General features: G+C 40.9%; 1 protein-coding gene across 2 annotated transcripts in view; it reads right to left on the reverse strand.

The window, feature by feature from the left end:
* Positions 1–15,079, reverse strand: part of LOC138975330 (putative transporter SVOPL) — a 62,989-nt gene extending 47,910 nt beyond the window's left edge. Inside the window, exons 1-2 of one of the 2 annotated variants that reach the window (XM_070347983.1) lie at positions 14,712–15,079; positions 890–1,879 (exon numbers count right to left, since the gene is read on the reverse strand). In XM_070347983.1, coding sequence (XP_070204084.1) covers positions 890–962 — 73 coding nt within the window. In that variant the 5' untranslated portion in view covers positions 963–1,879; positions 14,712–15,079. Of the gene's footprint in view, positions 1–889; positions 1,978–14,711 lie in introns of those variants that run through there. The other variant, XM_070347984.1, reaches the window with a different exon arrangement.

Consider the following 15,079-nt stretch of genomic DNA (forward strand, 5'->3'; position numbering starts at 1 on the left):
AAAGGCCGGACTTTGGTATTGCATTTCAGCTTGGAGGCTTACAAATTAATTAATGACTTTGGTCATTAAAAAACTGAAAATTGTAATTAAAATTATTTTTTTATAAAACGATCCAAAATTACGTTAATCTTATTACTCATCATTTTCTGATTCCAAAAACATATCAATATGTTATATTCGGATTAAAAACAAGCTCTGAAAATTAAAAATATAAAAATTAAGATTAAAATAAAATTTCCGAAATCGATTTAAAAACAATTCCATCTTATTCCTTGTCGGTTCCTGATTCCAAAAACATATATATATATATGATATGTTTGGATTAAAAACACGCTCAGAAAGTTAAAACGAAGAGATGTACAGAAAAGCGTGCTATGCAGCACAGCGCAACCGCCACCGCGCTAAACAGGCTCGTCAATTTCACTGCCTTCTACGGACTACGGTCATTGTGAAACAATGCAGTGAGTTCAGTTTCATTCTGTGAGTGTAACAGCTTGACTAAATGTAGTAATTTCGCCTTACGCGACTTGTTATTATATATTGTATTCTCATGAACAGCTCAGATTTCTACCACTTAATAAGGCATTACTCTTTTTCTCTACACACACATTGTCATACACACGCGCGCGCGGCACACACGCCCGCGTACACACACACACACACACACACATGCGCGCACACACGCCGCGCACGTACACACACACGTGCGCGTACACACACACACACACACTCACATTGTGACATGCACACGCACACACACGTACAAGACTCACGAGTCAAAAACACCTCAAACCCCATCCACCCCCCTTCCCCCTCACACACACAAACACACACACACACACACACACACACACACGTTTATTCTCACACAATCACATCAAATTCATACCTTCTTTGCTGTTGCCATCTGCGCCCGATAAAGGGAGCCTACTGTAAGACACAGCGTCGAACCGTCGAGCCATCGTGGATCCAGCAGTGATCTTCAGCTCAAAGTTGGTTGTCGTTCCTAATCTCTTTCACTCCCAGTCGACCCACTCAGACGATCACCATCACAGAACACTGACAACTGAGCTCACCACGGCAACATGGCCACGAGTAAAACAGAAACTATTCTTCAAGCAGTGTCATCTCAAAGAGAAAAGTCTTCATCAGTACAGGAGGAATAACAGCGATAATGTTCCAGCTCCTCAGTATGGCGCACACCTCTCCACACAGATTCCAATGGTCAAGAAATCGTAATCATGTGACCTTTCAAGCATCCCAACAGTGTCATCTCAAAGATCAAAGTCTCCATCTAGTGGAGAACGAATGATTTCTTTCCTTGTTTTCTGGCACGCACCTCTCCGTGGAGATTCCTTTGGTCAAGTTAAAGACGTTGTGCACGCGTTATTTTTCAAGCGCCCATATTATGTCTTCTCGAACTCCAAGACTAAAATGTTCTGCCGGGATGTCTGAGGGGAAAAGTCCTCATCCTTACGGTGCAGTAAGAACTAAGGGAGAGGGTTGCCATCATTTTGAATGAAGAAAATGTATTTTGGGGTTATTTTAGGGAAAGTTTGAAAAGTGATTATATTTACTTTGTGAATTATTGTATTTTAATTACCAAAATGACCATTGGAAAATTTAGATATGGGAAAAAGTTAGATTTGGGTGTATTATTGAAAACTGAGCTGAACATTAGGAATAAATTTATGTTATGATTACTTTTATGTATTTATTTATTTAAACATATTAGTTTACTGATAAGGTTTATTGATTTAAAAATTTAAAAAAATTAAAAAAATAAAAACTAAGGGAGAGGGTTCTTCGTGGCTGGTTTCAGGCATACACTTCACTGTGCAGAATCCCCAGGTCCAGCAATTCCTTTCCAAAAAAGCACCTGCACAATAAAAGGGAGACTTTAAGTGTCAAAAGAAAGATTATTTTACACGCACACGGATGTGCTGGTTGCTTCCATTTCAATTATAATCTTCTGTCACAAGGACATTGAGACAAAATCCAAGATCATCCAACGAAGCAAAATGAATTAATAAATGCTAGAAAAGAAAAGAAGAAAAAAGAAAAGCTTTTTTTTTTAATTAAATAACAAATTTAAAAATAAAAAATACAATTAAAAGACACACACAATACAAATACAGATGTAACTCACTTTCTTTAGCTGAGTGGGTTTTTTTCTATATTGTGAACAAAACGGCGTACAGTGCACACGTCATTCTGATACACCACATCAAATTGTCCTAGACAAATCGTTACACGTGCTCATATAATATCACACAGAAAATGCATGGCTATGTTATACTTTGTTCCGCCAATTAGATGTAAACATGTTGACAGACTGATAACATTAATTAACTATGCTCTTTGAATTAACGACAATCATGAGCGAACTCAAGCGAAAAGACTCTTTCTCTACCACACATGAATAAAACAAACAAAAATTAAAAAAAATTAAACAAGTTGGTTCATGAACTTTTCATTGTAGATTAAACGAAACATTCACTAGCTTGTGCGTCAACCAAAAGGTAATGTTAACAGAAAATGGACTTTGCTTAATAAATTGATTATTCGTTGATCTCAAGTTACTTGTTAGCCAGTAAAAAAAAGATGATAAGCAGAAAAAGGACTCAGACTATATTTATAAGATTGCAGTTTCCGTGATTTCAAGCTAAGATGGCTAGACTAAATGAGATGATAAGCAGAAAAAGAACTCAGACTATATTTATAAGATTGCAGTTTCCGTGATTTCAAGCTAAGATGGCTAGACTAAATGAGATGATAAGCAGAAAAAGGACTCGGACTATATTTATAAGGTTGCAGTTTCCGTGATTTGAAGCGAAGATGGCTAGACTAAATGAGATGATAAGCAGAAAAAGGACTCAGACTATATTTATAAGATTGCAGTTTCCGTGATTTCAAGCTAAGATGGCTAGACTAAATGAGATGATAAGCAGAAAAAGGACTCGGACTATATTTATAAGGTTGCAGCTTCCGTGATTTCAAGCTAAGATGGCTAAACTAAATGAGATGATAAGCAGAAAAAGGACTCGGACTATATTTATAAGGTTGCAGCTTCCGTGATTTCAAGCTAAGATGGCTAGACTAAATGAGATGATAAGCAGAAAAAGGACTCAGACTATATTTATAAGATTGCAGTTTCCGTGATTTCAAGCTAAGATGGCTAGACTAAATGAGATGATAAGCAGAAAAAGGACTCGGGCTATATTCATAAGGTTGCAGTTTCCGTGATTTCTAGCTAAGATGGCTAGACTAAATGAGATGATAAGCAGAAAAAGGACTCAGACTATATTTATAAGATTGCAGTTTCCGTGATTTCAAGCTAAGATGGCTAGACTAAATGAGATGATAAGCAGAAAAAGGACTCAGACTATATTTATAAGATTGCAGTTTCCGTGATTTCAAGCTAAGATGGCTAGACTAAATGAGATGATAAGCAGAAAAAGAACTTAGATAGGTATTTTTTTGTTTCCGTGATCTCAAGCTAAAATGTCCAGAAACAATTTGGTAATAAATAGATAAAGAACATAGATAAGGTATTTGTTGTTTCCGTTATATCAATTAAGCTAACGTGGCCAAAAATAAATTGGTGATAAACAGAAAAGGGACCTAGCTAAGTTAGTTATTTCCTTGATCTCAAGATGGCTACTGAGAGCCAAAGAGTTTGTTCCACTTACCATAACCCTTTTTTTTTTATTTTTTTTTTTATGTGTGTGGTTTTATTTAACGACAGCAGTCTATCTCTTTCAGATTTTATATATGAAAATTGAACTCATTGTTACCCACGCTGTCAGCCCAGTACAAACTTTACTGCACGACAATAAAAATCAGATTCATCTGTGCACATGCAGGCAGCATCAAACGACTAACAACAAATGATAACTGCTGAAAGGAATCCGTGAGCCATATCGGTCGTGGCGACAGCTGCATCATTTTGTCAGTCTGTATCACTATTCTGTCAGACAATACAATGGCTGCCAGCATACCATGATTGTTGTTAATCAGGGGCGGATCAGTTGCTTTGTAAGGGGGGGGGGGCGCACTTTGAATCGAAAGTGAATGTGATGGGCGCAAAGCGCCCGAAGTTGCTAGGGGGGTCCGGGGGCATGCACCCCCGGAAAAAAATTTTGCCCAAAGAAGCAAAATGGTGCCATTTGGTGCCATTTGAACTTAGAAATGGTCATAGAATCAGCATAGAAAAATCTTTTTTTTTCTTCTTTTTTTTTTTTCTTTTTTTTTTGGGGGGGGGGCACGTGCCCCCTGTGCCCCCCCCCCCCTCGTCCGCCCCTGTTAATTGTCAGTGTCACGGTCTACCTCGTCAGAATGAAGTACTAGTCCAGGCATCTTAGCCACTTTAGTGAAGGGAACGTTGAAGTGACAATGACTAGGTTTAAAATGTCCCTTATCAGAAAGTTCAACCTCAGTCCTTTGATGTTTATTAAACACATTTTCATATAAAGTTGGCGCTTCATACGGAAAAATGGCTTTGAAATTGTCCCAAATCCTTCTTTGGGCTCTGTAAATGTCGTTTGGGGGTATGGTTGTAAAATGGTATCTACTGGTCACCCCAATGTATAAACTGAAAACTCTTTCTGCACCAGAACACGCAGAAAGGATTGTATCTGCCTGATGTCTGATGCTTTTCAAAATCCCCAACCACTAACACCTTCAAAACGGACTTTAACTGACACTGTTGTTTTTCCCTATATAATCCTTACTATTTTTCCGAGACGTCGTCGTGTTGTGTATTTAGCTTGCCACAACCTCATACATGGTCCTAAAAGTTAAAGTTGAAGAAAATACTAAAGATAAATGAAAAAGCTGACGCAGTGTCATTCGCACCGTGAATCCCCCCATGGGAACATACTAAAGTCTGGTTCCAAATAGGCTCAATTTCCTTCTATTTCTTTGTATTTCTGCCTCGTAGGGGTAGGGGTGTTCAAACCAAAGGCACCTTTAAACCAAAATTCAAATCACACATCTTACAATACTAAGACACTCAGCAGTAAAAGGGTGTCTGCTGGTAAAAAATTCCAAACAATCCTAAAAGTACTTCACTACTAAAAGTGCTTTTAAAAAGAGCCGTTATTTTTCCCTCTATATTCAGTATTGTGTTTTCTGCGAACATGTAGTCTATTTAGATGGTTGTCGTGTGCACTTGAGTTGCTAAAGCGTTTTCAGTTGGGCATATGTCGAAAAGCAAAGAATTAGCCCTTTGAAAACCATCAGAACTGTCACACAAAAATAACATTTACCTATCTCACCAACTGACCAAACATAGGGCTTTTCCTTATGTATTATGTATTGTCGTGTTTTTTGTAGCATACTTGTGAAAACAGCCACCACTGTTGTAAATGATACTTTAAAGAGCATTATTTCATTTTTACAGTTGAAGGACAACATGGACTGCCGTATATTACAGCTGTTTTACAATCAGCCAAAATTTTCTTAACAAACGTATGTTAAGAACAACTCCCACAGTGAAATTGAAGGAAAACAAATTGAAAATCCCCCTGCCATAGAGGAGCTAAAGAATCAACAATAAACGACTGCATGGATAGCTTGATGCACGAATGCATTGCGGACATGTTTGTCTCCAACCAAGAGAAAGTTCCAAAAAATCCCTTTTGTGCTTCTTATTATACAGTGACGTCAAAGACAGCCTTTTCTGCTGTTCATACATTCAGGGGTTATGGTTACACTAAACGACGTAGTTGTAGCCATACTGCCATCCAGATTTATTTTTTCCTTGCGAGCAGTCACAGGGTGTTTGTGCTGTCTGCCAACCGTTAGATGACCCCGCCCAAGTCTGTTAAGGGACCGTTTGACCGTTATAGAACGCGTCTTTTTGATTTTTTGGCACAGTTGGGAACGGTTGATTTTTATCCCTACCATTGTTTCCAAACATTATATAGGAATGTTTTGTGAACAACGGATAATAGCCGCTACTCGCATGTGTAGCAAAAGTGAGCGTACATACTCACCCTGGTCGTACAGCCGTTGTCCGTTGCCCGTCTTTATCTGTCTGTACTGAACATTACCTTTGGATATTTCTCCAACGCTATGAAGTGAAGAAACACCAAATGTTGCAAAATGTTGTATGACCCCAAGAGCTCAAAAAAGATACTTGAGAACCTTGACCTTACCATAAGGTCAAGGTCACAGGGAGAATGAATGTGGTCTAAAAACTGCAAAATTTCACATTGTGCCAGTTTTCTGGAAAACAAATTAAAAACAGCGGGCTTAGTTTTGTATGGTATACAAGAAAAAGAAAGCCTTAATTATCTTCTGATACCATTTTGGTTGACCTCGCTTCAATGTCAAGGTCAGAGGAGCCCTTCAAAGTTGAATTGTAGACATATTTTGATGTGAGCTTGCCCCTTTAACTTTACTATGGACGATATCTCTTACAAACTTAAACACTGAGTGGGGCGTTTGTTAGAATTTCATAGTGAGCCACATCTGGTCACATATCGTTAGGGTCAAGGTCACATTGACCCCTATGAAAAATGTGACCAAGCCGGGTAAAGAAATCCATGTGTCTTGGTAAAAAATCTTAACAAAGCAAAGCCCATGCGACTCTCATGCTTGACCTTTGTCTTAAAGTGACCTTGACCTTCAGGTGACCTTGAAGGTGAAGGTCTAACAACTGAAGCTGGCAAGGACATTGTACACTATTAGAACTGTTTTACAGATTTTTCCTACCAAATTACACATGACCTTTGGCCAAGGTCAAGATCATCAAAGGTCACACATCACAAGGCTATCAATTCAAGACATAGGAAGCATAAACATACTTATTGGCACTTTCTACAAAGAGACATTGTCACTTTTAGTGATTCAATTGCCCGTTTCAGTCACATTTCATAAGGGGCAAAGTGACCTTGACCTTGATGATATGTGACTAAATGTGGCTCAATATCAGTATATAACATGTGCCCCACACAATTATGAAGTTTGAAAGATTTTTTTCATAGTTCAGGGTCAAGGTCACTTCAAAACATGTATACAATTCAACTTTGAAGGACTCCTGTGACCTTGACATTGAAGCGAGGTCAACCAAAATGGTTTCAGAAGATAAGGCTTTCTTTTTCTTGTATACCATACAAAACTAAGCCCGCTGTTTTTAATTTGTTTTCCAGAAAACTGGCACAATGTGAAATTTTGCAGTTTTTAGACCACATTCATTCTCCCTGTGACCTTGACCTTAAGGTAAGGTCAAGGTTCTCAAGTATCTTTTTTGAGCTCTTGGGGTCATACAACATTTTGCAACATTTGGTGTTTCTTCACTTCATAGCGTTGGAGAAATATCCAAAGGTAATGTTCAGTACAGACAGATAAAGACGGGCAACGGACAACGGCTGGACGACCAGGGTGAGTATGTACGCTCACTTTTGCTACACATGCGAGTAGCGGCTATTATCCGTTGTTCACAAAACATTCCTATATAATGTTTAGAAACAATGGTAGGGATAAAAATCAACCGTTTCCAACTGTGCCAAAAAATCAAAAAGACGCGTTCTATAACGGTCAAACGGTCCCTTAACAGACTTGGGCGGGGTCATCTAACGGTTGGCAGACAGCACAAACACCCTGTGACTGCTCGCAAGGAAAAAATAAATCTGGATGGCAGTATGGCTACAACTACGTCGTTTAGTGTAACCATAACCCCTGAATGTATGAACAGCAGAAAAGGCTGTCTTTGACGTCACTGTATAATAAGAAGCACAAAAGGGATTTTTTGGAACTTTCTCTTGGTTGGAGACAAACATGTCCGCAATGCATTCGTGCATCAAGCTATCCATGCAGTCGTTTATTGTTGATTCTTTAGCTCCTCTATGGCAGGGGGATTTTCAATTTGTTTTCCTTCAATTTCACTATGGGAGTTGTTCTTAACATACGTTTGTTAAGAAAATTTTGGCTGATTGTAAAACAGCTGTAATATACGGCAGTCCATGTTGTCCTTCAACTGTAAAAATGAAATAATGCTCTTTAAAGTATCATTTACAACAGTGGTGGCTGTTTTCACAAGTATGCTACAAAAAACACGACAATACATAATACATAAGGAAAAGCCCTATGTTTGGTCAGTTGGTGAGATAGGTAAATGTTATTTTTGTGTGACAGTTCTGATGGTTTTCAAAGGGCTAATTCTTTGCTTTTCGACATATGCCCAACTGAAAACGCTTTAGCAACTCAAGTGCACACGACAACCATCTAAATAGACTACATGTTCGCAGAAAACACAATACTGAATATAGAGGGAAAAATAACGGCTCTTTTTAAAAGCACTTTTAGTAGTGAAGTACTTTTAGGATTGTTTGGAATTTTTTACCAGCAGACACCCTTTTACTGCTGAGTGTCTTAGTATTGTAAGATGTGTGATTTGAATTTTGGTTTAAAGGTGCCTTTGGTTTGAACACCCCTACCCCTACGAGGCAGAAATACAAAGAAATAGAAGGAAATTGAGCCTATTTGGAACCAGACTTTAGTATGTTCCCATGGGGGGATTCACGGTGCGAATGACACTGCGTCAGCTTTTTCATTTATCTTTAGTATTTTCTTCAACTTTAACTTTTAGGACCATGTATGAGGTTGTGGCAAGCTAAATACACAACACGACGACGTCTCGGAAAAATAGTAAGGATTATATAGGGAAAAACAACAGTGTCAGTTAAAGTCCGTTTTGAAGGTGTTAGTGGTTGGGGATTTTGAAAAGCATCAGACATCAGGCAGATACAATCCTTTCTGCGTGTTCTGGTGCAGAAAGAGTTTTCAGTTTATACATTGGGGTGACCAGTAGATACCATTTTACAACCATACCCCCAAACGACATTTACAGAGCCCAAAGAAGGATTTGGGTCAATTTCAAAGCCATTTTTCCGTATGAAGCGCCAACTTTATATGAAAATGTGTTTAATAAACATCAAAGGACTGAGGTTGAACTTTCTGATAAGGGACATTTTAAACCTAGTCATTGTCACTTCAACGTTGTTCTCTAATATGCCTGGACTATACCCCTCATTCCTGTCTAACTGTTTCTCTGAACGTTTTAATGCGCTGTTAGTTCTGTCCCGTGATTTTCGGACGAAATTATGGCGAATGGCATGGTATGGTAAGGGACTTAAAACGATTGATTGAACCCTTGCATTGTAGACCAGTTGCTTCCCCTGCATAGCACAAGCTCTTAAAATTGCAGTGGCTGTGTGTCCTATAAAGCAAGTACGCGCACGTGCGTGTGTGTGTGTGTGTGTGTGTGTCTGTGCAGGGGCGGATTAGGGGGGGTTACAGGGGTTCCGGACCCCCCCCCCCCCCGGGCTGTCCAAAAAAATTAAGTAGATGTGCAACGCCAAGGCACTGCATACCCCAGCGAAAGACAAACCTCTCTCTCTCTCTCTCTCAAACACACACACACACACACACACACACCCAAGTTACACACGTACACACATACACACTCACTCACACGCACTCACTCACTCTCTCACACACACTTCACTGTACACACAAAACACACCCCCATACGCACATATAGACAGACGGACATACACACCTTTACAAACAAACACACATACACACACACATACACTTACGCACACGCACAAACACAAACCAACCCACCCACTCTCTCTCTCTCTTATACAAACAGACACACACCCACACAAACACACACACATGTACATACGCACGAATGTACGCACGCACACACCCACAGACACACACACACACACACATTGACTCACACAAATCTCATACACACAATACACACACTCATACGCACATACACGGTTGGCCTAGTGGTAAGGCGTCCGCCCCGTGATCGGGAGGTCGTGGGTTAGAACCCAGGCCGGGTCATACCTAAGACTTTAAAATTGGCAATCTAGTGGGTGCTCCGCCTGGCGGCTGGCATTATGGGGTTAGTGCATGCTAGGACTGTTTGGTCCGGTGTCAGAATAATGTGACTGGGTGAGACATGAAGCCTGTGCTGCGACTTCTGCCTTTTGTGTGGCGCACGTTATATCTCAAAGCAGCACCGCCCTGATAATTATGGAAACAAACAAACAAATACGCACATAGACAGACGGACACACACACCTTTACAAACAAACACATATACACACTCATACACACACAAACATACACACAAACTCATGCACACACACACTCACTCACACGCACTCACTCACTCTCTGACAAAAAACTTCATACACACAAAACACACACCCATACGCACATATGGACAGACGGACATGCACACCTTTACAAACAAACACACATACACGCACACACATACACTTATGCCCACACACACACACGAGTACAGACTCATGCACGCGTGCGCACGCACACACACACACACACACACACACAAAAATACACACACACCACACACATACGAGTACAGACTCATGCACGCGTGCGCGCACACACACACACACACACACACACACACACACACACACACACACACACACACACACACACACACACAGTAACACTAACACATGTGCACAAAATGAACACAAACACACACACTGCACGAGAGAGAAAGACTACGGGGAGGCATGACGTCATGATGCATTAATTGACGTCAAAGACTTTCGACCGTGACGTATTCTTCTTACGCGAGCTTTATCCATAGACTTGGAAACTACGGAATTTCTACCCGTCCAATGCGGCCTGGGGTGGCGTTTGCTGAAAAAATGGGGGCGCCTATTTTACCCACCGTATTTTTGTTAGTATGGTCCCCATTTTTGGTGAACTTCCATCTCCAACTGTAGCACGTAGCCGGGCACAACGAATCCTTCTTTATCATGTATTATTCGGTGTGCACATTTCTCAAATCGATTACAGTATAGCGTTCACGGGATACCTCCAGCTTCGCTGGGATAAAAAAATTAATACTAACTTTAAAAGAAATAATCAGTGGCTAGCTGCTGACACCAGTTGATCATGTTTAAAATCAAGGATAAGCCATAAATTGTTCATAAAATAGCTAAAAGTCTTCAGCTTCTGGGGGGCAAAGACCCACAGACCCCCCAACGGGGCCTTGCCCATGTACACCACAAGGGGTGTGTGTGTGTGTGTGTGTGTGTGTGTGTGTGTGTGTGTGTGTGAGTGTGTGTGTGTATATTTGTCAGTGTGTGTGTGTGTGTTGTGTTGTGTGTGTATGTTTGTCAGTGTATGTGTGTGTGTGTGTGTGTGTGTGTGTGTGTGTGTGTGTGTGTGTGTGTGTGTCTGTCTGTCTGTCTGTCTGTGTCCGTTTTTGTCTGTCAAGGTTTCTCTGCTGTCCCGTCTGCCTTTCTGCCTGCCTGCCTGTGTCTTTGTTCCCTTCAAACAAGCTGTAGAAATATACAAACTACATTTCCTAAAGGCCCGGTCACACAGCCCAAACTGAGTCGCGTAAACGCATGAATCACGCACGAAATTCGATCCTTACGCGATACATGCGCGATTTGCGCATTTCATCAGTTTGTCTGACGTGGAACCTCCGTAGTTGTCCGCCGATGTTCGCCGGATCGGCGCTTTACGCGATTCCAGGTTTTGAGCAGCTCAAAACTCGGCTTCGCGTAAGAGTTTACGCAGTATTGCGCTGTTTTACGTAATTTCTGCGTAGTTTGCGTAGTTCTTACGCGAACAATGCGCGAAATATGCGTGGAATATCAGTGATCGTTCGCGAAAATGTTGCCGCTATCGCGTTCATCGACGACTTTCCACTGACGATTAGCAGACATATGACGCATGTTTCGCGCTTGTAACACCTACGTATCATTGAAAATCACTGAAATTTTTTTATATACGTGGTTTTCCGTGGACCTTTGCGTGCCTATGCGCTGTAGTGCGTGGTTTGTTAGTGATTTTTGCGTGATCTTTCCGTAGTTCTTGCGCAATTCATCGGTGATTTTCATCGCGTAAATCAGCGAAAATGGTAAAATTCTCGACCGACAAGCACGCACAACCAAATTTTATGGCGTGATTCATGCGTTTACGCGACTTTTGGGCTGTGTGACCGGGCCTTTAGTTACTCTACCAACCAAGTCAATAAAAACAATGTCTGCCGCACCTTCACAGACTCATATGTGATTAATATATATTCAGTCAATACACGTACGCGGCTTGCTTTTTAGCGCATTCAATAATAAAATCGTAATGTCAGCTATCTGAGGCCATGCAGTTGTTCAGAATATTGATTGAACCGGCAGTAAAAAGTAATGTTCACGACACAAAGAAAGATAGGGGGAAGATATCATTTTGTGATATAATACATGATGATGCTGCGACTTAGTAAGCATAAGAATGCATGCGTGAAGATCAGAGGATCTAGGAATCCTTACTGAGATGATCAATATATTTGTCGGGTGTTTTTTTAAATTGTTGTTGTTGTTGTTGTTGTTGTTGTTGTTGTTGTGGCTGTTGTTGTTGTTGTTTCTCCAGTTGCTTCTGCTGCTGCTATATTTTCAGTTGTAATCTACTTTTTCTGTTGCTGATATTATCCCAACTTTGCCGTTGTTCTGATTATGGTGGTGGGGGTGGTGCGGGTAAAAACCGCTGGAATATGAGAAGGACAGCATAAAATGTTCAAGTATTCTTCTTAGTCCAAAAGTAAAAACGTTAGAGAGATAACAGTACAGACAAAAGTGGCACTGGCACTGGCAGAGCTGACTGTTTCTATTAGTATTGCACTTTTCACAGATAAGGGCTGTGGTAGGCTACGTCTCCACGAAGTGCAACTGGCTGATAACAAACCTTGGTAGCGCTACTCTGTTACTGCTAGCTTTCGACTTGGAGGAAGCAACCCGAATTTCCGAACGATTGGACAATAAAGTAATGACAACAAGGACAGTGAAATCCGAAAAGAGTACAAGATCAAGACGGTCAGGTAATTAATGCTTAAATGTTACTAACGAGACCCTGGTCGTTCTCTGATGCTTTTTGTATTATGCGTCCTACTCATTCAAGTACAGCGTAACCTCTTCTCAGACATAAACTTGATTTGTTCACAACCTCTGCAAGTATACCCCATTCTCAGACTCCCTCATTTTCAAGAGCTGAAAATGTTACTATAAAAAAATATTTAAAAATATTAAAAAACAAGAAATTCCTCCGAGGTAGGAAAAACACCCCCGTCAAAGGGAAATAACCTTCTCAGTTGGTGGCAGTGACTGAGTGAGAATGGTTATTTCCCTTTGACCATTAAGATGTCCCTCTATAAGTCCTTGTATAATTTTAATCCACCAATAACTCCCTAACCGTGTGTTTGACTGGTCCCAATTTTTGTAAGGACCGTCTCAGGAATGTATAGAACATGTTCACCAAGTTTGGTGACGATCGGTCCGTTCATTCTTGAGATCTATATGCGAACACAAACAAACAAACAAACACATCGACCGAATCCTATACACACCAAACAATAACTCCCTAACCGTGTGTTTGACTGGTCCCAATTTTTGTAAGGACCGTCTCAGGAATGTATAAAACCTGTTCACCAAGTTTGGTGACGATCGGTCCGTTCATTCTTGAGATCTATATGCGAACACAAACAAACAAACAAACACATGGACCGAATCCTATACACACCCCTATACCGGGGGTGTAATAAAAGAACAAGGGGAGACTGATTTTTGGAGGTCTTCTGCAAAGTGGGGTGGTTCGATCATTATACTACAATGAAACTGTTCGAGTCTTCCTCACAAGAATTATTACAGCTAGAAGTGAACAATTGCACATGCTTATGTCTCGGTTCATGACTGTTTCACAATACTGCCCGTGACAGGCTCACAGTAAATTAAATAAATGAGACTGTGGCAAATTGTCACGTTACTGTCAGTCTCCACACTGACATAATTAGCACTGATTACATAGAGAATAGTACATGGCTTGCTGTGTCGTACCAGATTTACACGAGTTGTTTTTTAAAATATTGAACTGCGAGCGAAGCTGTTCACTATTTGAAAAAGCAACGAGTGTAAATCTGGTACGACACAGCAAGCCATGTACTATTCTGTTTTTACCATTTCATTCCAATAAATCTGATTTCGTGTTGATATTCACTCGAAGCTGTAGCTGGCAATATTACAAATTTAAGACTTACTCCCGTCTGCAATCAGACGTGATGAACCACCCGCTCGCACCAATGAGTGGCACCATACCGTATCAGTAATGAGTGGGTAACAGATTGTTGTATCGTTGTTTTGTGTGTGTGTGTGTGTGTGTGTGTGTGTGTGTGTGTGTGTGTGCGCGCGCCGCGTCAGAGTGTGTATGTGTTTGTGTGCGTGTGTGTGTGCCACGGTTTCTAAACTGAATACTCTTAGCAGTCCCTTCGTTCTTTCACGTGGCCGACGTAGATTTCCGTTTATACAAGTCAAACTGTGTCTTTCGAGTCGTTAAATCAGTGGCAAAACCCCACAGGGTCCATACATCGCAGGTACTGGCGGCTGTAGTGGTATGTCACCCCAAAGGGTTTTCGGTTTTTCAGTGGTCGGAGTAGACGTGCAAACACTGAAATAACTCAATGACCCTAGCCGGGAAGTTTTTTTGTTTTGTTCAGTGTGGACTGAGTTTATACTAGATCAACGAGGCCGAAAATCGAAATATGACCACGGCGAAAGATGAAATCGTCACACCGGCTTAGCCGCTTTTGAGACATCAATATTTACTAGTATCTTCAAGTTTTGTCAGTATAGCCATCAACTTACCTTCAACCAGTGTCAGTGATATGTCCAGGGCGGGAGTAGAGTCTGCCGAGAGGAACACTATTAAGCTGCGGTTTTAGTCAGCTTTCGTCAACATGGAATTCAACGAAGCAGAACACAAGGCAGGTACTACACTGTGACACACAGCCACAGGTGCCACATACACACCTCCCGTGCATATCACCACCGACGGCACCGCTAACACGGCTTGTACACACACACACCTTCAGTAGTAGGAATCCACCACGAAGCATCTGACACTCAGTGATCAACTGCACAAATTCACGAGTTACAAAAAAAACACCTCCGGAAGATCGCAACACTACATTGAGTTGAAGCCGGCAGAAAGAAAAATACACCGAAGAGCGTAG

This window comes from Littorina saxatilis, linkage group LG9 (genome assembly GCF_037325665.1).
Source record: "Littorina saxatilis isolate snail1 linkage group LG9, US_GU_Lsax_2.0, whole genome shotgun sequence".
NCBI classification, from domain to species: Eukaryota; Metazoa; Mollusca; class Gastropoda; order Littorinimorpha; family Littorinidae; genus Littorina; species Littorina saxatilis.